The sequence below is a fragment of the Macaca nemestrina genome, chromosome 1, assembly GCF_043159975.1.
Source record: "Macaca nemestrina isolate mMacNem1 chromosome 1, mMacNem.hap1, whole genome shotgun sequence".
Lineage (NCBI taxonomy): Eukaryota > Metazoa > Chordata > Mammalia > Primates > Cercopithecidae > Macaca > Macaca nemestrina.
The window spans coordinates 225,111,595-225,136,380 of NC_092125.1; the positions used below are offsets into that span (position 1 = coordinate 225,111,595).

The 24,786-nt window shown below is 47.3% G+C and overlaps 1 protein-coding gene across 5 annotated transcripts in view; it reads right to left on the reverse strand.

Annotated features, from left to right (window-relative positions):
* Positions 1 to 536: 536 nt before the first annotated feature.
* LOC105479178 (carbonic anhydrase 6) overlaps positions 537 to 24,786 on the reverse strand; it is a 42,584-nt gene continuing 18,334 nt past the window's right edge. For 3 of the 5 annotated variants that reach the window (XM_024792177.2, XM_024792174.2, XM_024792179.2), the window contains exons 4-10: positions 23,958 to 24,106; positions 22,255 to 22,347; positions 18,086 to 18,155; positions 12,963 to 13,120; positions 9,182 to 9,296; positions 5,355 to 5,538; positions 4,753 to 5,265 (exon numbers count right to left, since the gene is read on the reverse strand). In XM_024792177.2, the coding sequence (XP_024647945.2) occupies positions 5,384 to 5,538; positions 9,182 to 9,296; positions 12,963 to 13,120; positions 18,086 to 18,155; positions 22,255 to 22,347; positions 23,958 to 24,106 (740 nt within the window). In that variant the 3' untranslated portion in view covers positions 4,753 to 5,265; positions 5,355 to 5,383. Of the gene's footprint in view, positions 669 to 4,752; positions 5,266 to 5,354; positions 5,539 to 9,181; positions 9,297 to 12,962; positions 13,121 to 18,085; positions 18,156 to 22,254; positions 22,348 to 23,957; positions 24,107 to 24,786 lie in introns of those variants that run through there. The other 2 variants (XM_011737034.3, XM_011737044.3) reach the window with 2 other exon arrangements.

The following is a 24,786-nucleotide window of genomic DNA, read 5'->3' on the forward strand; positions in this document are numbered from 1 at the left end:
GAGGCCGAGATGGGCGGATCACGAGGTCAGGAGATGGAGACCATCCTGGCTAACACGGTGAAACCCCGTCTCTACTAAGAAATACAAAAAATAGCCGGGCGAGGTGGCAGCGCCTGTAGTCCCAGCTACTCGGGAGGCTGAGGCCGGAGAATGGCGTGAACCCGGGAGGCGGAGCTTGCAGTGAGCTGAGATCCGGCCACTGCACTCCAGCCTGGGCTACAGAGCGAGACTCCGTCTCAAAAAAAAAAAAAAAGGGAGCCGTTATCTGGTTATAAGGTGTTCATTGCTTGTAGGTTGTTTTTGTTGGTAGGACATTTCAGTGAAGAGACCTAGGAAATACATGCTTTTTAGAAAGAAAAAAAGAATTTATTGCCAAGTGCGATGGTGCATGCCTGTAGTCCCAGGTAGTTGGAAGGCTGAGGCAGGACAGCTCGAGCCCAGGAGTTCTGGGCTGCAGTGCACTGTGCCAATGGGGTGTCCACACTAAGTCTGGCACCAATTTGGTGACCTCCCTGGAGCAGGGGACAACCAGGTTGCCTAAGGAGGGGTGAACCAGCCCAGGTCAGAAATGGATCATCAGGTCAAAACTCCTGTGCTGATCAGTAATGGGACCATGCCTGTGAATAGCCACTGCACTCCAGCCTGGGCAACATAACGAGGTTCTGTCCCTAAAAAAAAAAAAAAAAAGACTTTATATATTTATACTGATATTCCTAAATTTATGATTACAGGGTTTTTTATCTAGCTTTGTCAATTTTTTTTTTCTTTTTTGAGACAGGGTCTTGTTTTGTCATCCAGGCTGGAGGGCAGTGATATAACCACGGCTCACGGCAGCCTTCACCTCCCCGGCTCAAGCAATCCTCCCACCTCAGCCTCCTGAGGAGCTGGGACCACAGGCATGGGCCACCATGCCTGGCTAAATTTTTATTTTTTGTAGAGATGAGGTCTCATGGTATTACCCAGGCTGGTCTCAAAGTCCTGGACTCCAGTGATCCTCCCACCTCAGCCTCCCAAAGTGCTGGAATTAAAGGTGTCAGCCATGAAGCCCAGCCTGGTTTTTAAATTTGGATCTCTGTTTTTTATGCTGAAAATCTTGTTAGTAAGGACATTAACATCATTGTTTGTGCACATATAGTAGTAGAGGATAGTAACTGCACACACACACAATTTCAAAATAACAATACCAATATAATTATTAAGAGGATTCCTAAGTACTGTTTAAGATTCCTTGGTACTTCTTCTTGTCCTTAGGATACACTGCACCAGGTAGGTAGATGAAAACTACTGTGTCTAAAATAACATGAAAAAAATCCTTCAGTGTTTCTGTCACCAGCACTAAGTACAATTGTTCAGTTGTTCCGCTATATTTTTATGTTGAAACATAACTCGCGTTTTATGTTTCAGGAATGCTTTTTTCCTTACTTACTTAATTTTGCTTTGCAATTACATAAAGCCTAATGTTCCAAAGTCAAAACTACCAAACAGGGTACATCCAGAAAACTCTACCTTCCCACCCCACCCTCCGCACCTTCCCCTGCCTTCTCTTTTTAGGAAACCATTTTAAGTTATTTTTGATTTCTTTCTCCCTTGTTTGTGCTTGAAAACATAAACAAATACTTAACTATTTTCGTATTCCTAACTCTTCTTGTGCCATCTGTAAAATTGCTTTTTGCAGGCTTAAAAATGTAGCCTACAGTCCAAGCGCAGTGGCTCATGCCTGTAATCCCAGCACTTTGGGAGGCCAAAGTGTGCAGATCATATGAGGTCAGGAGTTCGAGACCAGCATGGCCAACATGGCAAAACCCCTTCTCTATTAAAATTACAAAAATTAGCCAGGGCGTTGGTGGCATGCACCTGTAATCCCAGCTTCTCAGGAGGCTGAGACAGAAGAATCACTTGAGCCTGGGAGGCAGAGGTTGCAGTGAGCTGAGATCACGCCACTGCACTCCAGCCTGGGTGACAGAGCGAGACTCCATCTCAAAAAAAAAAAAAAAAAAATGTAGCCTAGAGATTATTCCCTATGCAGTTCTCTGCTGTGTGAATAGCCCTGGTTTAGTCAACCAATCCCCAGCTGATGGACATTTGCAGTGTTTCCTGTATTTTCCTGTAAATAAGGTCAGCATGAATGGCTTTTTTGCAAGTCTCTTTCTTTCTTTTTTTTTTTTTTTTTTTTTTTTGAGATGGAGCCTCGCTCTGTCGCCAGGCTGGAGTACAGTGGCACGATCTTGGCTCACTGCAACCTCTGCCTCCCAGGTTCAAGCGATTCTCCTGCCTCAGCCTCCTGAGTAGCTGGGATTACAGGTGTCTGCCACCATGCCCGGCTAATTTTTTTGTATTTTTAGTAGAGACAGGGTTTCACCATGTTGGCCAGGATAGCCTCAATCTCCTGATCTCATGATCCACCCACCTCGGCCTCCCAAAGTGCTGGGATTATAGGTGTGAGTCACCGCGCCCGGCCACAATTCTCTCTTAAGGATAGACTTTCAGGGGTGGGAGGGCTGGATCCCTGAGCGCAGGTGAGTGTAATCCCATGTTCATCTTCATTTCCTTGTCTCCCTCCCCACAGGAATATAAGTAAGCTCTTTGGCTGTACGGTCCACTCTTGCATCTCTCATTCATTATAGACACGCATTATCTGGTGGAAAGAATGAATCTCGCCATGTCATTCCCCTGCAGAAACCTGCAGTCTCTGCCATCACCCACAGGGTAAAATCCGAAACCCTTTAGTGGCACAGAAGATACTAGTGATGGCCTGACCTCCCCTGGCCACACCCCCGCTTTCCGTGCCAGCATCCTTGAACTTGGTCCTCTGACCACGCCAAATCGCTTCCACTTCCCTTTCCGTCAGCACATGCTACACTCTCGGGTTACAATAACCCCGCCCCTCTCTGACTTGGTTCCCCAGGTGAACTCTTTTTCAGCCTTCAAAACCTAGGCCAAGCACCTGGATTTTAAACGTAGGCGTTCCCTCCACCGTACGGAGATACGAGGATTGCTTATTTCAGTGTCTGTCCTGCTCACCAGACTCGAGCTGTAGGAGTGTGGGAGCTGTCCTCACCCATCTCTGGAACCCCCAGCAGTTAGTGGTATGTCGGGCTCAGAGCAGGTGCACAAGAAAGCTTGTTGAGAAAATGAAAGGGAGGCTTCCTATAGTTAAAACAATGTGGGTACAAAAGACCTGAGTTCAAGTCCTGGCTTTTCATCTGCCACCTAGGAGATCTCGGGCAAGTCGACATCTTGGTTTGCTTTCTGTAAACTGGGGATAATGCAAGTTCACTGAGGGTGGCCGTTGGGGCTGAGGGCAGTCACATGTGGTGGAAGTGCTTAGGATATCATAAATAATGACATGGAAAAATAAAGGTGGTAACAAGAGCAGAAGAAATTCAGAAGAGCCAGAGCGATCTCAATCAGAGGCGAGGAGGAAGCTAGGGCGTGGGTAAGGAAGGGGCATCGACGAAGGGAATGCATAAGTGACCAAGAAAAATAGTAGCAGCCAGGTGTGGTGGCTCACGCCTATAATTCCAGCACCTTGGTAGACCAAGGTAGGAAGATTGCTTGAGCCCAGGAGGCTGAGACTACCATGAAGCTAGGATCACTACTGCTCTCCAGCCTGGGCAACAAAGCTAGACCCTGTCTCAAAAAACTAAAACTAAAAATAAAAAATATTGGTCACTCTCAGTGTTATTTAATGGAGCCACAGCCCTATGGGCCCTGTGGGGTCATGTTATCATCCCACATAACTAATGGGATGCCTGAACCTGGGTCTGGTAACAACCCCCAGGCACTATTTGACCAACAAGGTGGTTTGCAGTGAGGTCCCCTCTCTTCCTTCCTTCTGTCCTGGGAGCCCTTCTTCTTTCTCATCTCCTGTTTCTCTTTGACTAACAGCCCCTGCTCCAAACTCCCCCACTGATAAATTCTCAATGTAAGAATCTCTTCCTAGACCAGGGGCAGTAGCTCATGCCTGTAATCCCAACACTTTGGGAGGCCAAGGCGGGAGGATCACCTGAGATCAGGAGTTTGAGACCAGCCTGGCCAACATGGTGAAACCCCATCTCTACTAAAAATACAAAAATTAGCTGGACATGGTGGTGTGCACCTGTAATCCCAGCTACTCAGGAGGCTAAGGCAGGAGAATTGCTTGAACCCAGGAGGCAGAGGTTGCAGTAAGATTGTACCACTGGATTCCAGCCTGGGCAACAAAGCGAGACTCTGTCTCAAAGGAGAAAAAAAAAGGCTGGGCGCAGTGGCTCACACCTGTAATCCCAGCACTTTGGGAGGCTGAGGTGGGCGGATCACAAGATCAAGAGATCAAGACCATCCTGGGCAACATGGTGAAACCCCATCTCTACTAAAAATACAAAAAATTAGCTGGGCGTGGTGGTGTGCACCTGTAGTCCTAGCTACTCGGGGAGGCTGAGACAGGAGAATTGCTTGAACCCAGGAGGTGGAGGTTGCAGTGAGCCGAAATAGTGCCACTGCACTCCAGTCTGGCAATAGAGTGAGACTCCATCTCAAAAAAATAAGCAACAGCAACAAAAAACACCTCTCTCCTTTTTATTAATCTTATTAATTTATTAATCTTTATTAATCCCTCCCACCTTGATCTCTATGCCTTCACCTGTGTGTGGTGTTGGAGGGGGGGGAAGTGGGGAGGGATTGGGGGGGAGAAGGGGGGCAGTGGGAGGTGGGCAGGACAAAAGAAGGGATATTTGAAGTGATACAAAATAATAGAAATTTTTTAATGACAAATTTCCAAAATTATTTTATTACGTCTAATGCTAAAGGAAAGGTCAGGCTGGTTTATAATTTAGACAGGTCAACATATATGATTTGATAGGAGAATAGTTAGGGTTCTATTTCCTTTAACTTTCTATTCCAATCAATTTCCACTGGTGATGTCTAACTCAGATCCCTTCTCGTGAACTGAAGCCACCTCACTTCCTGTCCAGGATGATAGCATCTCACTTCCTGTCCAGGATGATAGCATCTCACTTCCTGTCCAGGATGACAGTTTCCCCTCTTTTAATCAGAAGCTCAACAGCTGCCCCAGGGGGAGCAGCCTGTTCCAGACACACATGGTCTCTTAGACAGGGCAGGGTGTGGCTGCAGGGGACAGGCGCCTCTTCTGGTTAGGTCAGACTTCAAGCTAGTTAATATTGAATATTCCTCTTAGCTTTCCTCAGTTCAATGCTCTTCTTAAGTACTCAAGAATTTCCTCAATCTTACGTAGGTAAAACTGGAATTCGGAGCCTAGAGTATATTCTGTGAAAAGAAGAGTTAGTTGGAAATGGTTAAACCTTGTACAGTCCTCACAAAAACAGAGAAGGGGGATGGCCAGTTACCATACCCACATCGTATTTTTGGGAAGTCTTTTGATTCCTTAGAATGCTCTCCGTGTGCCCAGTATATTGTCTTTATGCGTCTTCACTGTGTTTGAACTCAGGCTTCTAGGCTGCCGGGAGCCAAGGGGTGGCGTGTTGACGTGAGCTTTACTCTTGGATTTTGTTTTCTCCCGTGATGCCAGGTGGCCCTTGCCTGAGGGGATATAGTATAGAGGTGTTTTCTAGTAAATAAATTGCAAGAGGTCCGTATTTGGCCATCGTCTTGTTTTTGTAGCTGACCTTTGGTTTCTCAGGTCATGCCTTCCGGACGGGTGAATCCTATCAACCCCACTGGGGTACAGTTCTCTACAGAGCAGTGCAATACCATGAGTCATGCAGCTGGATTGACCAGAGCCAATCACCGCTACATAGAAATCTGGGCCTGGCCAGGCGCGATGGATCATGCCGGGTAATCCCAGCACTTTGGGAGGCTGAAGTGGGTGGATTGCTTGAGCTCAGGAGTTCGAGACCAGCCTGGGCCACATGGCCAAACCCCATCTCTACAAAAAAAATACAAAAATTAGCTGGGTGTGGTGGTACATGCTACTCCCAGCTACTTGGGAGGCTGAGGTAGGAGGACTGCTTGAGCCCTGGAGGTCGTGGCTGCAGTGAGCCAAGATCGAGCCATTGCACTCCAGTCTGGGCAACAGAGCAAGACTCTGCCAAAAAAAAGAAAAAGAAAGAAAGAGGGAGAGAAAGAAGGAAGGAAGGAAGGAAGGAAGGAAGGAAGGAAGGAAGGAAGGAAGGAAGGAAGGAAGGAAGGAAGGAAGGAAGGAAGGAAAAGAAAGAGAGAGAAAGAAAGAGAGAGAGAAGAAAAGAAAAGAAAAGAAAAGAAAAGAAAAGAAAAGAAAAGAAAAGAGGGAATCTGGGTCTGAGGGAAGGTGGGCCAAGATGATGCCCAGTTCTCTGTTCTATAATGAGCAAAGGGAGGCCACAATTCAGGTTCCCTGGGGGTAAGGAAGCCCTCTGATGCTGAACTGGGAGTTGAAGTAATAAATCCTGAACAGCGATTCTCAGTGGACCTACAGACAAATCACCACATGGAGTACCTCAGTCTGGGGCCGGTACCTAGAACATCTGAGCCCCCTCGTGAGGAGACGCTAGAGTGACCCTCTAATGGAGAAAGCATTTCAGATGTGGCATATTGAAAGATACGCAGTCTGTTGGTGCCTATTGCCAGAATAGTGTAAAATTGTTTTAGGGAAAGCAGGGGAAACGTGGCAACATTTAGAACAAGAAGACAGGCCAGGCACAGTGACTCACACCTGTAATCCCAGCACTTGGGAGGCAGGGCAGGCAGATCACCTGAGGTCAGGAGTTCAAGACCAGCCTAACCAACATGGTGAAATCCCATCTCTACTAAAAATACAAAAATTAGCCTGGTGTAGGGGGGCATGCCTATAATTCCAGCTTCTCAGGAGGCTGAGGCAGGAGAATCGCTTGAATCCGGGAGGCAGGGGTTACAGTGAGCCCATGAGATTGTGCCACTGCACTCCAGCCTGGGCGACAGAGTGAGAGACTCCAAAAGAATTAGGAGACAGATGCATGAGTCTAAGCTCCCTTTGGTCAGCCTGCTTGCAGTTGGACCTGTTAAAGACGACATTGCCTTTGGAAAAAAGAATTCTTGCTGTTAATGTTGTATATAGTACAGTATGGAGAAATGATCACTATAGCTGACGTCAGTTTTTTTCCTCTGCTAGTATTGTATTGGAGGAGTTAATTGTATTGGAGGAGTGAATTGTATTGGAGGAGTGAATTGTATTGGAGGAGTGAATTGTATTGGAGGAGTGAATTGTATTGGAGGAGTGAATTGTATTGGAGGAGTGAATTGTGTTGGAGGAGTGAATTGTGTTGGAGGAGTGAATTGTGTTGGAGGAGTGAATTGTATTGGAGGAGTGAATTGTATTGGAGGAGTGAATTGTATTGGAGGAGTGAATTGTATTGGAGGAGTGAATTGTGTTGGAGGAAACAATATAGAAAACACCTATATCCCCTGTTAATTCAATAAGTGAACCAGGAAGGAAAGGTGGGGAGAAAATCACAAATAGGCCTTATTGGGGTGGGGGGTGGAAATTTAAGTTTTTTTTTTTTTGAGACGGAGTCTTGCTCTGTCGCCCAGGCTGGAGTGCAGTGGCGCCATCTCAGCTCACTGCAGCTCCGCCTCCTGGGTTCACGCCATTCTCCTGCCTCAGCCTCCCGAGTAGCTGGGACTACAGGCGCCCGCCACCTTGCCCGGCTAATATATTTAGTAGAGACGGGGTTTCACCATGTTAGCCAGGATGGTCTCGATCTCCTGACCTCGTGATCCACCTGTCTCGGCCTCCCAAAGTGCTGGGATTACAAGCGTGAGCCACCACGCCCGGCAGAAATTTAAGTTTTAAAAGGTACATATAAAGGTGGGATAAGGCCGAATGAGGTGGCTCGTGCCTATAATCCCAGCACTTTGGGAGGCTGAGTGGGGAGGATTGCTTGAGGCCAGGGGTTTGAGACCAGGCTGAGCAACATAGTAAGATTTCATCTCTACAAAAAATACAAAAAAAATTAGCTGGCTGTGGTGGTGTGTACCTGCAGTCTCCATTACTGGGGAGGCTGAGGTGCGAGGATCGCTTGAGCCTAGACGGTTGAGGCTGCAGTGAGCTGTGATTGTGCCACTAAGCACCAGCCTGGGTAACACAGTAAGACCTTGTCTCAAAAAAGAAAAAAAAAAAAGTGGGATAATATTGAGAAAACAATATTGATAGGATACTGATTCTACTGTATTGAAAAATATAAAAGTATCAGGAATGGTTAACAGAATGGGCTATAAAGACAATGGATTCACCACAACTTTACAGAAAGCAGACAAAATAAAGATGAGGAGGCTGTGAAATATTTACATTCTTGCCAACACAGAAACAAGGTGAGCCAAGGACACAGTTGGAGCCTGATCCAAGGAACTGGAGGCTGCAGCAGAGGCTGGCCTGCCTGCACCTACTTCCAGCACGCTGGGGTCTGGGGCCTGCGCCCCAGGCAGATGCCGTGAACAATATGTGGTCTAGTTAACTCCACCTTGAGAGAATGTATAGGAGGCGTTGGGGGTGGGTTCATAACACAGACTACGATCAAGCGGTGCAGGAAATAATCTCAGTGGGGTTAATAAGGTTAACTTGGCCAGGTGCAGTGGCTCACGCCTGTAATCCCAGGACTTTGGGAGGCCGAGGTGGGCACATCACTTGAGGTCAGGAGTTTGAGACTAGCCTGGCCAACATGGAAAAACCCCATTTCTGTTAAAAAAAAAAAAAAAAAAAAAAAAAGCTGGGTGTGGTGGCAGGTGCTTGTAATCCCAGCTACTGGGGAGGCTGAGGCAGGAGAATCACTTGAACCCAGGGGGCGGAGGTTGTAGTAAGACGAGATTGTACCCCTGCACTCTGGCCTGGGTGACGGAGCGAGACTCTGTCTCAAAAAAAAAAAAAAAAAAAAAAAAAAAGGTTAACTTGAACCTACACTCTTATGAGAGCTTCTGGATGTTGTGGTCTTTTTGCTTCTCCTGCTGTCTCTAGCCAAGACTATGTAGGTAATAAATCACGTAGCTGTCTCTCCTGATCGTCTCTTGTGTTCTACTCACTGGCATCCCTGCCTGGACTGGGAAAAAGTGATCACCCTCTGCCCAAGCCCCGTGCAGCTTGGCCCACCTGAGCCTCCCGCTACTGAAATGACTCTCCTTCCCTTACTATTGCCGGAAGAGATGGGTCCACCTAGAGGAAGGAGCAAAACAGGAGTTAAACTGCAGAACATGATCCAGACTCAGTCTCACTCACCCTGATTTGGGAAGTTGGATTCCACTACTCTGTGGTTCAGGGGCTGGGTCCTGCGGTAATCGTTTTGGATGGTCTTGTTGTGGTGATCCAGTAAGGAATTCTCCAGCTTCCAAACCTGGGGGCAACATGAGTGCATGATGGAGGGGAAGAGGCACTGGGTAATTTAAAAGAAATAACAATTGGCCGGGCGAGGTGGCTCACGCCTGTAATCCTAGCACTTTGGGAGGCCGAGACGGGCGGATCACGAGGTCAGGAGATGGAGACCATCCTGGCTAACATGGTGAAACCCCGTTTCTACTAATAATACAAAAAAATTAGCCAGGCATGGTGGCGGGCACCTGTGGTCCCAGATGCTGGCAAGGCTGAGGCAGGAGAATGGTGTGAACCTGGGAGGCGGAGCTTGCAGTGAGCCAAGATCGCACCACTGCACTCCAGACTGGGCGATAGAGCAAGACTCTGTCTCAAAAAAAAAAAAAAAGCAATAACAATTGGCTGGGCACAGTGGCTCACACCTGTAATCCCAATACTTTGGGAGGCCAGGGTGGGTGGATCACTTGAGCTCAGGAGTTAGAGACCAGCCTGGCCAACATGGTGAAACCCCTTCTCTACTAAAAATACCAAAATTAGCTGATCATGGTCATGTGCACCTGTAATCCCAGCTACTCAGGAGGCTGAGGCAGGAGAATCACTTGAACCTGGGAGGCAGAGGCTGCAGTGAGCCAATATCACACAACCGCGCTCCAGCCTGGGAGACAGAGCGGAACTCTGTCTCAAAAAAAAAAGAAAAAGAATTAACAACTGGGCTAGAACTCGGATTTATATAACCCTGATGAAGCAACTGTAAGAAGATCTCAAGTCCAGGGGAGGTTCTGGGTGCTGTGTCAGGCATTATTCCAGAACTAATCTATCCGTGCATTCTTCCAACAGAATCTCTCTTTTCAGCTTTTTATATGAGTATTTGTCCAATAGTAGAAAGGAGAGAAAGAAGTAAGCAGAAATACATCAAGTGGCAAACTCAATTTTTGTTTTTCTGAAAATATCAGGGTTTTTTTGTTTGTTTGTTTGTTTTTGAGATGGAGTCTCGCTCTGTCGCCAGGCTGGAGTGCAGTGACACAATCTCAACTCACTACAACCTCCACCTCCCGGGTTCACGTTATTCTCTCCTGCCTCACAGCCTCCTGACTAGCTGGGACTACAGGCACCCACCACCACACCCAGATAATTTTTATATTTTTAGTAGGGATAGGGTTTCACCATGTTGGCCAGGCTGGTCTCAAACTCCTCAGGTCATTCACCCTCCTCAGTCTCCCATCGTGCTGGAATTACAGGTGTGAGCCACCTCACCTGGCCTGAAAATGTCTGTATTTTGTCTATATCCTTGAAAGGCATTTTTGCTGCACATACAATTCTATATTGGCTATTTTTTTCCCTCAGCACTTTGAAATTATGTTTCCACTCCCTTCTGACTTTCACTGTCGCTATGTTGAATCAACTCTCTGTCTAATAAGACTCTTTTCATGATAATCTGTCTTTTCTTTCTGGCTAATTTTTAAATTATTTCTTTGTCTTTGATGATTTCACTGTGATGTGTTTAGTACAGGGTGTTGTGTACACAAACACACACATATATATATATATACACACCTAGAGAGAGAGAGAGAGAGAGAAACTAATTGGCATTCTTGAATATATGACTTGGTATCTCTTCCTGAAAATTGGCAGTCCATATTTTGTCAAATCACGACTCTTCCCTATTCTGCCTCTCTTCTCCTTCTAGGATTTCGATTAGACATTTACTAGACCTTTCCAGTACACTATGTCTCTTCACTTCTTTTCATAGTTCCTTCTCTTTCTCTCTGTGCTGCATTCTAGATGGTGTTATTGGCCGTCTCCAATTTACTAATTCTCTCAAACTGTATCTAACATGCTATCAAACCCATTCATTGGGTTATTTTTTGTTTTTGTATTTTTGTTTTTTTGAGATGGAGTCTTGCCCTGTCACCCAGGCTGGAGTGCAATGGTGTGATCTCAGCTCACTGCAACCTCTGCCTCCTGGGTTCAAGCGATTCTCCTGCCTCAGCCTCCTGAGTAGCTGGGATTATAGGTTCGCGCCACTGCGCCCAGCTGATTTTTTGTATCTTTAGTAGAGACAGGGTTTCACCATGTTGGCCAGGCTGGTCTAGAACCCCTGACCTCATGATCAGCCTGCTTTGGCCTCCCCAAGTGCTGGGATTACAGGCGTTGAGCCACCATGCCTGGCCAATTTTTTGTTGTTTTGTTTTTGTTTTTGTTTTTGTTTTTGTTTTGAGACAGGGTTTTGCTCTGTTGCCCAGGCTGGAGTGCAGTGGTGCAATCTCAGCTCACTGCAAACTCCAACTCCTGGGTTTAAGTGATTCTTCCACCTCCCGAGTAGCTGGGATTACAGGCGCCCACCACCACGACTGGATAATTTTTTGTACTTTTAGTAGAGATGGGGTTCCACCATGTTGGCCAGGCTGATCTCAAACTCCTGACCACCTACTTTAGCCTCCCAAAGTGCTGGGATTATAGGCATGAGCCACCGCGAGTGACCTGGATTATTAGTTTTTGATACTGATTTTCCATTTCTAGAAATTCTATTTGTGTTTTTGTACCAAGTCTGGATGTCCATTTTTAGACTTTTTTGTTCTTTGCTCATATTTAAACCTCTTATTTATTTATACATATTAAACATTCTTATGTCCTATTAATTGTCTGATAATTCCACTATGTGAAATCTTTGTAGGTCCGATTCTGCTGGTTCTCATTTATAATGTCTTTTTTTCTCATATGTTTTGTATTTTTTTTCTTAATTGAGCTAATTTCAGGTAACTTGCTTTGTGAAAATTCTTCCAGGTCTGGATTTAAGCTCATTTTTTCCAGAGATAATTTACCATTTGCTTGTCAGGTGTCTGGGGGCACTTCCAGCCTGACTGGCAACATTGTGGGGTGTGGGTGTCCTTGAGCAGGGGTCTCTTCCACCTTTCTCTAAGGAAATGAAAAGTTTAAGAAAAGGAGATGGCCAAGCGCAGTGGCTCACACCTGTAATCCCAGCACTCTGGGAGGCTAAGACAGGCAGATTGCTTGAACCCAGGAGTTTGAGACCTGCCTGGGCAACATGGTAAAACTCTGTCCCTACTGAAAACAAAAACTAGGGCCGGGCACGGTGGCTCAAGCCTATAATCCCAGCACTTTGGGAGGCCGAGACAGGCGGATCACAAGGTCAGGAGATCGAGACTATCCTGGCTAACACGGTGAAACCCCATCTCTACTAAAACGTATAAAAAAACTAGCCGGGCGAGGTGGCGGGCGCCTGTAGTCCCAGCTACTCGGGAGGCTGAGGCAGGAGAATGACGTAAAAAAGCCGAGATTGCGCCACTGCACTCCAGCCTGGGTGACAGAGCGAGACTCTGTCTCAAAAAAAAACAAAAACAAAAACAAAAACTAGCCGGGCGTGGTGGTGCATGCCTGTAGTCCCAGCTACTTGGGAGTCTGAGGCAGGAGAATTGCTTGAACCTGGGAGGCGGAGATTGCAGTGAGCCAAGACTGTGCCATGGCACTCCAGCCCAGGTGACAAAGTGAAACTCTGTCTCAAAAAAAAAAAAAAAAAAAAAAAGGTTGGATAGATGAGGCACAGTAGCCCTGCACACAGAAAACACCGTAGGACCCCCCAGTTGTTGACGTTCGTTGAGATGCTGGGGAGCACCCTTGTTAACCAGGCAGTCAAATGGGAAGGCTTCGGCAAAGCGATGCCATACGTTACCTGTGTCCTGGAGAGCTTGACAAAATCCGCCAGCACAAACCAGTGGACGTTCTCGGTACAGGGAGGCGTGGTGAGTGAGCCGTCGTAGCTGTAGTAGTGCTGGAGGTTCTTGGGCAGCATGTCCCGAATGTCAAGGCCAGTCAGGGTTGTTGTTTGTCCTGACCAAGAAGACAGAAGGTAACAGAATGTCAGGGACCACCGCTGCCCCTCAGGAGGACAGCTCAGGCCCAGGCCTCACCAGGTTCCAATCTCTCGAGTTCAGCAGAATATAGAAGCTGATGATTAGGAAACAATTTCCCAGTTTACTTCTCCCTGGAAGGGATTGAGGGGAGAGACTTTGGGGATAGATGCACTCAGACACCTCCTCCTGGCTGAGTGCTCTTGGCTGCGTGCTCGCTCTGCGGCTGTTTTCTCATCTGTGGAATAGTCAGCAGGACTGCTGTGAGGGTAAGGAGGTAACGTCTGGAAAGCAGCTGGCATTGAACCACTACATAGGGAAGGACTCCTAAGTGTAACTGCTGCGGTCACCATTATCATGGCTAGGCAGAGGACACATTTTATGATTAATGAAAGAAATAAATATGGCCCCTGGAGACTTCTGGGTAAGTGCCCACAAAGAAAGACCAAAATGCCTTGGTTTGGGCTCATTGAGAAGTGGGTAGACAGCAGTTGTAAATGCAGAATCAGGCCGGGTGCAGTGGCTCACGCCTGGAATCTCAACATTCTGGGAGGCCAAGGCGGGGAGGATTGCTTGGGGCCAAGAGTTCAAGACCAGCCTGGGCAACACAGGGAGGCCCCATCTCTACAATAAGTTTAAAAAAACATTTTTTTTTTAAATAATAAATGCAGAATCAGAACCAAGCCAGGGTCCAGGTGTAGGCATTTGGTCCTGAGCTCCTCCTGCCACGCCTGCTGGGAACCAAGCCCAGCCATAGGTGGGGCGTAGGGAGGGGCCACTTCCACCAGGGCCTGCAAAGCTCCTACAGGAGCCACATCTGCTCCTGCTCTAGAGTGGCCCTTGTTCCATTCATGTCAACGACGCTGAGCCCCTGAGCTCAGCACGAGACTCTCGAGGCAACACAGGATTGAGCTGGGTTTTGCTTCACTTTCCCCGAGCGCTTTTGCGCTTCTTAAAGGCAGAGAATATAGTTTTGAGACATATGTAGATAGGCCTGTTCAACCAAGGCCACAATGTCTCAGGGTGCACAAGCCCATGAGTAGGCAAAAGAGTTCTAAGTTTTATCATTATTGGAAGATTTCAAGACATAACCTCCAAAAGGACTCTGTGGTAGAGATTTATTTTTGTAACTCTAACGTATTTAAGTGAAAGCCAAGAATCCCAGAATCTTGATGCAGCCACTATAGAAAATAGTATAATGGTTCCTCAAAAAATAAACATACGGCCAGGTGTGGTAGCTCACACCTGTAATCCCAGCACTCTGGGAGGCCAAGGCGGGCGGATCACTTGAGGTCAGGAGTTAGAGAACAGCCTAGCCAACATGGTGAAATCCCATCTCTACTAAAAATACAAAAATTAGCTGAGCATGGTGGCACGTGCCTGTAATCCCAGCTACTCGGGAGGCTGAGGCAGGAGGAGTGCTTGAACTTGGGATGCGGAGGTTGCAGTGAACCAAGATCGAGCCACTGCACTCCCACCTCAGAGAGACTCTGTCTCAAAAAACAAAACAAAACAAACAAAAAAAAATTAAAAAAACATAAGTTCCCACATGACTCAGCAATTCAACTCCTATCTACCCAAAAGAAATGAAAGCAGGAACTCAAAGAGATACTTGTACACCCATATTCATATTCATTGCAGCGTCACCTCGCTAAAAGATGGAAGCCACCCAAATGCTCACCGGTAGATAAATGGATAAACAAAATATCATACTCCCTTCAGCCCTTTTTTTTTTTTTTTTTTTTTTTTGAGGCAGAGTCTCACTCTGTCCCCCAGACTGGAGTGCAGTGGCGCAATTTCAGCTCACTGCAACCTCCGCCTCCTGGGTTCAAGCGATTCTCCTGCCTCAGCCTCCTGAGTAGCTGGGATTACAGACACCTGCCATTAACACCCGGCTAATTTTTGTATTTTTAGTAGAGATGGGGTTTCACCATGTTGGCCAGGCTGGTCTCAAACTCCTGACCTCAAGTGCTCCGCCAGCCTTAGCCTCCCAAAGCACTGGGATTACAGGTGTGAGCCACCTCACCCGGCCACTTCAGCCTTAAAAAGGAATGAAATTCTGATAACATGCTATAATGTGGGCGAACCTAAAAGACATTATGCTAAGTGAAATAATCCAGACCAAAAAAAAAAAAAAAAAGATAAATACTGTATGATTCTACTTATATGAGGTACCTAGAATAGTCAAATTCTTAGAGACAGAAACTGTGGTTACCAGAAGCTGGAAGGGGAGATGGGGGGTTACTGTTGAACGGGTACAGAGTTTCAGTTTAGGAAGATGACAAAAGTTCTAGCAATGGAGGGGTGTGATGGTTGCACCACAATGTGAATGTACTTAATGCTACTGAACTGTACATTTAAAATGGTTTAAGTTGTAAATTTGTTGTTGTTGTTGTTGTTTGAGATGTTGTCTCACTCTGTCACCCAGGCTGGAGTGCAATGGCACAATCTCAGCTTGCTGCAAACTCCACCTCCCAGGTTCAAGCGATTCTCCTGCCTCAGCCTCCCAAGTAGCTGGGATTACAGGCACCCGCCACCACGCCTGGCTAATTTTTGTATTTTTAGTAGAGACAGGGTTTCACCATGTTGGCCAGACTGGTCTCAAACTCCTGACCTCAGGTGATGGGCCCGCCTCAGCCTCCCAAAGTGCTGGGAGGTGTGAGCCACCGCTCCCGGCCTTAAGTGGTAAGTTTTAATTCAGGCTGTGGGACTGCGTGGAGTCACTGAGATGAGACAGAGCCTGACTCCACCCAACACTTAGAGCAGGAGCCAGAGAGTGAGAGGGCGGAGCTGGGGTGCTGCGGACCACCCTTTGAAGGTAAACTAAGACAAGAGAAGAAGAGTGGCCCATAGATCTGTCCACCACTCCGGCTCGGTGGAGCAGGGGCAGCTCAGGGTGGGGTGGGTGAGAAAGGAGAACAGGACTATTCTATGACCTTTTCAAGGGGAGCCAGAGAACTGGGGGGCAACTGGGGAATGGTAAAGTCAGGAGATACGTTTGTTTGCTTGTGTTTGGAGGTGGGAGGCATTAGGGCAGATGTGTGTGCTGAACAGTAGGCTTTAATAAAGAGTAAGACATCAACGATGCAGGCCGGGCGCGGTGGCTCGCGCCTGTAATCCCAGCACTTTGGGAGGCTGAGGTGGGCAGATCACGAGGTCAGGAGATCGAGATCATCCTGGCCAACATGGTGAAACCCTCTCTCTACTAAAATACAAAAAATTAGCCAGGCGTGGTAGTGTGTGCCTGTAATCCCAGCTACTCAGGAGGCTGAGGCAGGGGAATCACTTGAACCCGGGAGGCGGAGGTTGCAGGGAGCTGAGATCGTGCCACTGCACTCCAGCCTGGTGACAGAGCGAGACTCCATCTCAAAAAAGAAAAAAGAGAAATCAGTGATGCAGAAGAGAGGGGAGAGAATGGCAGGAAAGGAGGCCCTGAGCGTGGAAGAGGAGTGGGGTTGGGGCCCACATGGGAGGGGTGGTGTTGACAAGAGCAGGGATTTGTCATCCATTGCAGCTAAAGAAGGGACGTGGAATTTGGTCCAGATGCACGTGGGTTAAGGAGTGGAGTGTTTCTGGCCTGTGGCTTCTGCCTTCTCAATGGAGTGAGCGTGGGAGCATTAGCTCCAGGGGAGTTGCTGGAGCCCGGGCACAGGGGCTTCAGGAGAGAGGAGAAAGCGTGTGACAAGAATTTGGGAGGTCAGAAAGAAAATGCCCAGGGTGGTACTTTAGGATTTCTGGGCACTGTTCATATTTGTAGCTATAAATAAAAAAATAATACCAGTTGACCAGGTGCAGTGGCTCATGCCTATAATCCCAAAACTCTGGGAAGTTGAGGCGGGCGGATCACTTAAGCCTAGGAGTTGAAGACCAGCCTGAGAACATGGTGAGACCCTGTCTCTACTAAAAATACAAAAAACCAGCCAAGCATGGTAGTGCACCTGTAGTCCCCGCTACTCAGGAGGCTGAGGTGGGAGGATCAACTGAGCCCCAGAGGTCGAGGCTGCACTGTGTCATGATCCCACCACTGCACCCCAGCCTGCACGACAGAGCGAGACCATGTCTCAAAAATAATAGCGATAATAATACCAGTTAGATGTCTATGGATTCCTGTCCAACTGCATCCAGCTCTTTGGCTGCCAGCTCTGAGTTGGTCTGGAGCTTTGCCAGTGAGTCTGTGGAGGGGTAGAGGAGTGATGGCATACAGGGTGTTTGCATGGGAGTGTTGAGGGAGACTTCAGAGTGTTGGGGTGGAATCTCAGCTGGGAGACAGATGAAAGAACACAGGCGTCACTAGGAGCGAGAATGTGGAAGCCCCAGGTTTGGAGGACTCGGGTCAGGTGAGTTGCAGGAGGGGCTGGGTGCTGAAGTCAGAGGACTGGGAGCCTGGGAGGCTGGGAGGTGCGGGCGGAATGGGACACGTGAAGTCGAGAATGCAGAGCTGATGTGGTTATAGCTCAAAGTCAAGGGTTGACCCTGGGCGGGAGATGGCTCTTACAAGAATGCTGCCTTCTGGAGGCAGAGGGGACGGAAGAACACCCCGAGTGTCTGTATGTCCAAGCGGGATGACGAGGGCTTCCCTCTTGACATTCATCTCAGCCTGGAGCCAGGTGGACATCTCTCTAGCCGCCAGGACTGTCACTGCCAGCTGAGGTGACAGTCATCGAAGCGAGGATATCCCTACTTAGTGCAACTCCAGCCAGAAGTTCCAATCATAGGAAGTGACACATCGAATTTATGCACAGCCTTTTCAGAGAGGTTTGCTGCCTAAGCCAACAGCAGAAATCACTGGAACAAGTAATCTGGCACAGGGAGGGGTGGACTCCCTTGGCAGGGCCCACTGGCCACCCTCCCCACCAGCATCAATCCCCTGCCCCCTGGGCACACCTCACTCTCACACTCACACTCATTCCCTTTCCCTCCTGCAGCCACAGTTGGCTTCCCTTACCTGGGTACTTGATGTTGGCCAGATGAGAAATGAAGCTGCTGTAGTAAGTGTTTTCAGGGTAATCCTTCACCTGCAACGAAGCGCAGAGCACTGAGCATAAGTGAAGAAGAGGCCCCAGCACCATCTCTACTCATCCAGCCGCTCAGCTTTCTAGCTGATTGGGCCGAGCCTAGAGAGTAAGGAGAGGCAGCCTGCGCCCTGTTGTGTTTTGGCAGAGACAGTCTGACTGTTCTTTGCTACCAACCACACAGGTTCAGGAGTCCCTCCAGAAAGGCACTATCTTAAGTATTTTGGCAGCTTCCAGGGAAAGAAGCTTCTCAGTCATTGGTGATGCCCTCAGAAATGGCCAACACTTACTCTAAAAAAGTCCCCTGCAAGCTTGTTTTTGTTTGTTTGTTTGTGGGTTTTTTGTTTGTTTGTTTGTTTGTTTTTTGAGAGGGCGTCTTTCTCTCTTGCCCAGGCTGGAGTGCAGTGGGGTGATCTCAGCTCACTGCAACCTCCGCCTTCCGGGTTCAAGCTATTCTCCTGCCTCAGCCTCCTGAGTAGCTGGGATTACAGGTGCTCACCACCACACCTGGCTAATTTTTTTGTATTTTTAGTAGAGACGGGGTTTCACCATGTTGGCCAGGCTGGTCTCGAACTCCTGACCTCGTGATCTGCCCACCTTGGCCTCCCAAAGTGCTGGGATTACAGGTGTGAGCCACCACACCCAGCCTGTGTGCTTGTTTTGGGCAGTGTCAGCCACAGTCAGATTCTTTGTGATGAGGAGGGCTTGATCTCACGAGCTCACTTCTTCATCCTCAGGACTTCCGACAGAGAGCCAAATGTCCAAGGCAGAACGACTACAATTCCCCCAACACCAGATCACTCTTTCTGAATGAGTATTGGCTTTAAAAGTCAGAAAAGTTGCTTTGGGTGAAAAAGGTCTATATTCAATGGTTCTTTTCAGTCAAGTGGTTGATCTCTTTCACTGTGCATGAATTTGGCTTTCTTGGCTTTCTGACTGCATTTGCTATTTGTTTTCTAGATGTCTCGTGCCTTTATTGTTGCATTGGTCCACCTTTACTGCCTTCTTTTGTGTTAAGCAAATACTTTTCATGTACCATTTAATCATTTTTAGTTATTTTCTTAGTGGTTGCTCAAGTGATTACCATATACAACTCAATCACAATCTATGTCAGGTTAATATTAATTTAATTTCAGTAAAATATAGCAACTTTGCTTCAAAAGAGCTCTATTTCTTCCTTGTCCTTTCTTCTATTTTTGTCATATGCATTACATCTACATATATTATAAGCCAGTGGTATATATAGTGGTATAGTCATTGCTTTAAATAATCTTGATGGTTTTAAAAAAGAAATTGAAAGAAGAAAACACAAAAAATATATGTGTGTAGTCTTCTCTGTTCTCCATTTCCAGTACTCTTCACTTCTTTCTGTGGATCGGAGTTACTGTCTGGTATCATTTTCTTTTTTTTTTTTTTTTTTTTTTTTTGAGACGGAGTCTCGCTCTGTCACCCAGGCTGGAGCGCAGTGGCCGGATCTCAGCTCACTGCAAGCTCCGCCTCCCAGGTTCACGCCATTCTCCTGCCTCAGCCTCCCGAGTAGCTGGGACTACAGGCGCCTGCCACCTCGCCTGGCTAAGTTTTTTTTGTATTTTTAGTAGAGACGGGGTTTCACTGTGTTAGCCAGAATGGTCTCGATCTCCTGACCTTGTGATCCGCCCGTCTCGGCCTCCCGAAGTGCTGGGATTACAGGCTTGAGCCAGCGCGCCCGGCCTCATTTTCTTTCAGCCAGAAGAGCATCCTTATATATGACTTGTAAGACAGGACTGCTAGCAATTATACTGGTTCTTGTATATCTGGGAATGTCTTTGTTTCACCTTCATTGTTGAAGGGTGGTTGATTGGATATAGAATTGTTGATTGACAGTCATTCCACCATGTTCTGATGACTTGAAAAGTCAGCCATTAATTGGACGGTCATTTCTCTACATATAAGAAATCCCTTTTCTCTTGCTGCTTTCAGCAGTTTAATTTTTGATGTATCTAGACTTGGGGTTTATTTATCAGATTTGGGGTTTTTTTAGTTTCTTGGATTGGTAAATTTATGTTTTTCCTCAGATTTGAGGCTTTTTGGCTATTGTTTTGTTTGGTTTTTTACTTCCACTTTCTCTCTCTCCTCTCCTTCTGGGACTCCCATTATATATATATGTGTGTGTGTGTGTGTGTGTATGTGTGTGTGATGCTATACTTGATGTTGTCCCCGTGAGTCTACAAGGCTGTTCATTTTTCTTCTGTCTTTTTTCTCTGTTTTTCAAATTGGATAACTTCATTGCTCTATCTTCAAATGAACTGATTCTTTTTTTCTTCTGCTGCCTCACATCTGCTTTGGGCCCATCTAGTGATTTTTTTCATTTTGTTTATTATACTTTTCAACTCTAGACTTTCCATTTGGTGCATCTTTAAAGTTTCTATTTCTCTATTGAGATTCCCTTTTTGAGTCATTGTCATCATATTTTCCTTCAATTCTTTGAACATAGTTTCCTTTCATTCTTCAAACATTTATGATAGTTGGTGGTTTTGGGGTTTTTTTTTTTTTTTTTTTTTTTTTTTTTTTTTAACTTAGCCACAGCATTGATAGTTGTTTTAAAGTCCTGTCTGCCTAATCGCTCTGGGTCCACTCAGGTCAGTTTCTGTTGATTGATTTGAGTTATTTTTTTCCTCCTAAATATGGATTACATTTTCCTGTTTCTTTGCATGCCCAACTTTTGTTTTGTTTTGTTTTTAAGATAGAGTCTCGCTTTGTCATCCAGGCTGGAGTGTAGTGGCATTATCTTGGCTCACTGTAGCCTCTGCCTCTTGGGTTTGAGTGGTTCTCATGCCTCAGCCCCCGCAGTAGCTGGGATTACAGGCATGCGCCACCACGCCCTGATAATTTTGCATTTTTAGTAGAGATGGGGCTTTTCCGTGTTGGTCAGGCTGGTCTCAAACTCCTGACCTCAGGTGATCCGCCTGCCTCGGCCTCCCAAAGTGCCAGGATTACAGGCATGAGCCACCATGCCTGGCGTTTTTGTTTTGTTTTGGTTTTGGTTTCACTCTTGTTGCCCAGGCTGCAGTGCAATGGCACAGTCTCAGCTCACTGCAACCTCTACCTCCCGGGTTCAAGTTATTCTCCTGCCTCGGCCTCCCAAAGTGCTGGGATTACAGGCGTGAGCCACCGTACCCAGCTTTTTTATTTTTATTTTTATTTTTTATTTTTATTTTTTTTTTGAGACGAAGTCTAGCTTTATTGCCCAGGCTGGAATGCAATAGTGTGATCTTGGCTCACTGCAACCTCCGCCTCCTGGGTTCAAGTGATTCTCCTGCCTCAGCCTCCCAAGTAGCTGGAGTTACAGGTGCCCGCCATCATGCCCAGCTAATTTTTATATTTTTAGTAGAGATGGGGTCTTGCCATGTTGGTCAGCCTGGTCTTGAACTCCTGACCTCAAGTGATCCACCCACTTTGGCTTCCCAAAGTGCTAGGATTACAGATGTAAGCCACCGCGCCCAGCCCCACCGTCTAGATTTTCTTAGAAATGCAGAGGTGTTGACCGGGTATGGTAGCTCACACCTGTAATCCCAGCACTTTGGGAGGCCAAGGTGGGCGGATCACCTGAGGTCAGGAGTTCGCGACCAGCCTAGCCGATATAGTGAAACCCATCTCTACTAAAAATACAAAAATTAGCTAAGCATGGTGGCAGGCACCTGTAATCCTAGCTACTTGAGAAGCTGAGGCAGGAGAATCGTTTGAACCTGGGAGGCGGAGGTTGCAGTAAGCTGAGATCGTGCCACTACACTCCAACCTGGGCGACAAGAGTGAAACTTTTTCTCAAAAAAAAAAAATAAATAAATAAAGGAAATGCAGAGGTGTTGCCTTTGTCTGATTGGGTTGCAGGTTTCCCCCTGCCCTTCGAACAATTTGTGTCTACGCAACCCCTCTGGGATTCCAGCTCTTGTAAGTCAGCTTGTCCATGGTAACTAAGGTCTGGAGATTGACAGCACAGAAGCACAGTGATCTTCCATCCAGTCAATGTTTCCAAGAACTGTGAGCTCAGGAAAAGATGGAGAGTGCTAATGAAGAAGACTGTTCAACTAGATTTTGCAGACACACGTGGGTAGTTTCTGCTTACCTCAACGAAGGCTGCCAGTACAGCCAAACCATCTGGCGCATCTTGGGCTGTCTCATAGCTCTTGTATTTAGAATTGTAGTGAACAACGTGAATCTGTAAGAGCAAGGTAGGGTGCGTCAAGGGCAGTTCATAGAAATTTGGATGCTTAAGATTTCCAGGGAAGAAGGAAGAGAAAGGAAGGTGCTCCATCTGAGGCCTCAGACTGTTCCACACAAGCAACTTGGACCTCTATCTCCCTCCACTTGGGCTGCAAATCCCATGAATCAAGAGCAGAAACTTCCCAAAGAATGGAAAGAGCAAGAGTGGGATTCTGGAAGATGGCAGTTTCAGGCCATTTCCCAACCACACCCTCCCTCCAGGCAGACAAGCTGGCAGAGTCTGAAGGGGTCACATGAGGACATAGGGTTCTCCTGGGGTGTCTGGGGACTTTGCAGGGAGAGTGAGCTTGTGCCCCTTGTCCCAGGCAACCACTGTTAACGTGTAGTCATCCTTTGGATGGATTCTGGCAAAAGAGAGAACTCAGAAAATCTAACACAGTCCAGGCGCAGTGGCTCATGCCTGTAATCCCAGCACTTTGGGAGGCTGAGGCAGGTGGAACACTTGAGGTCAGGAGTTTGAGACCAGCTTGGCCAACATGGTGAAACCCTCTCTCTACTAAAAATACAAAAATTAGCCGGCCATGGTGGCAGGTGCCTGTAATCCCAGCTTCTTGGGTGGCTGAGGCAGGAGAATCATTCGAACCCAGGGGACAGAGGTTGCAGTGAGCCAAGATCACACCACTTCACTCCAGCCTGGGCAAAAGAGCAAAACCCCGTCTCAAAAAATAAAAAAAGAAAATCAAACACATAAAAATCCAGCTGAAACAAAGGAGGGCTTGCCACACCCTGTGGGCTGTGAAGTCCTGCCCACCTGAGTCCTGTAAGGGCAGGACCTTGCCTGAACCCTTGCCACAAAGTGGTGATCCATCAACAGTTGCTGAGTGAATAAAAAATAAACTCAACTTCAGGATAACTTAACTGCTACCTTTGCACAAAGTCTTTTGGCTGTTTTTGTTTGTTTTGTTACTCAGACTGGACTGCAGCAGCATGATCAGGACTCACTGCAGCCTCAACCTCCTGGTCTCAAGCCATCCTCCCACCTTAGCCTCCTCAGAAGCTGGAACTATAGGTGTGTGCCACCACTCTGGCTAATTTTTTTTTTTTTTTTAGTCACAGGATCTTGCTACGTTGCCCAGGCTGATCTAGAACTCTTGGGCTCAAGCAATTCCCCTGCCTTGGCCTCCCAAAGTGCTGGAATTACAGGTGTGAGCCAGTGCACCCAGCCTTGGCTATTTTAATAAGAAAAGTGATGGCCGACACTGTGGCTCACGCCTATAATCCCAGCACTTTGGGAAGCCAAGGCGGGTGGATCATCTAAGGTCAGGAGTTCAAGACCAGCCTAACCAACATGGTGAAACTCCATATCCACTAAAAATACAAAACTTAGTCGGGCATGGTGGTGGGTACCTGTAATCCCATTTACTCAAGGGACTGAGGCAAGAGAATTGCTTGAACCCAGAAGGTGGAGGTTGCAGTGAGCTGAGATCGCGCCACTGCACTCCAGCCGGGGCAACAGAGCGAGACTGTGTCTCAAAATAAATAAATAAAAAGGAAAGTGACTACAGGGTTTGAAGGAAAGAGTACACAATGGGAGTCCTCAGGTACCTCGATCACATGTCTGATCCCGTCCACAGTGTGCTCAGAGCCCCTGATCTTCGAGGACGCTCCTCCCCAGTGAAAGTGCATCTGCTGGGCTATGTACACAGTGCCGTCGGCTGCTGTCATGCGCATGGTGGAGGGCAGGCTGATCTGCACTGGAGAGAAAAGGTGGGGCTGAGAGCAGAGTAGGTGAACACAGAGGGGTCAGGCCTACAGGCTGGGTAGCTTCTCTGCTCACCTCCCACCTGTCTGAGCCTAGGGCAAGTCAATACCATAGACTGGCTTAGCATGCCATGAGCAGGGTCGCCAAAGGAGAAGAGGCGTTTGCACGCAGGGCACAGGGTGAGGTCAGGATGGAGGCCAGGCACCGAGTAAACCAGACCGGGCAAGTTCCTCTCCCCAGTACACACCTTCCCGCTCAGAACCAACAGGCCAAAGACACGACCACATAGTGGCAGGTCCGGCTTGCTGGCCCCAGAGAAAGGGAAGGTCCTGAAAAATTACGGTCAATGGGCATGGAAACTAGAATTCTACTCTCTATCTCTGGCCGATTTTGGAATTTGCCGAAGGTATAAGAATAGGAAATGGGGCCTCTTAGAACTGTTTTCTTTTCTTTTTTTTTTTTTTTTTTCAGGCTCACTCTGCTGCTTAGGCTGGAGTGCAGTGGCACGATCATGACTTACTGGAGCAACTCACTGCAGCCTCCAACTCCTGGCTTCAAGGGATCCTCCCACCTCAGTCTCCCAAGTAGCTGAGACTACAGGTGCCCGCCACCACGCCTGGCTCATATTTGTATTTTTAGTAGAGATGGGGTTTCACCATATTGGTTAGGCTG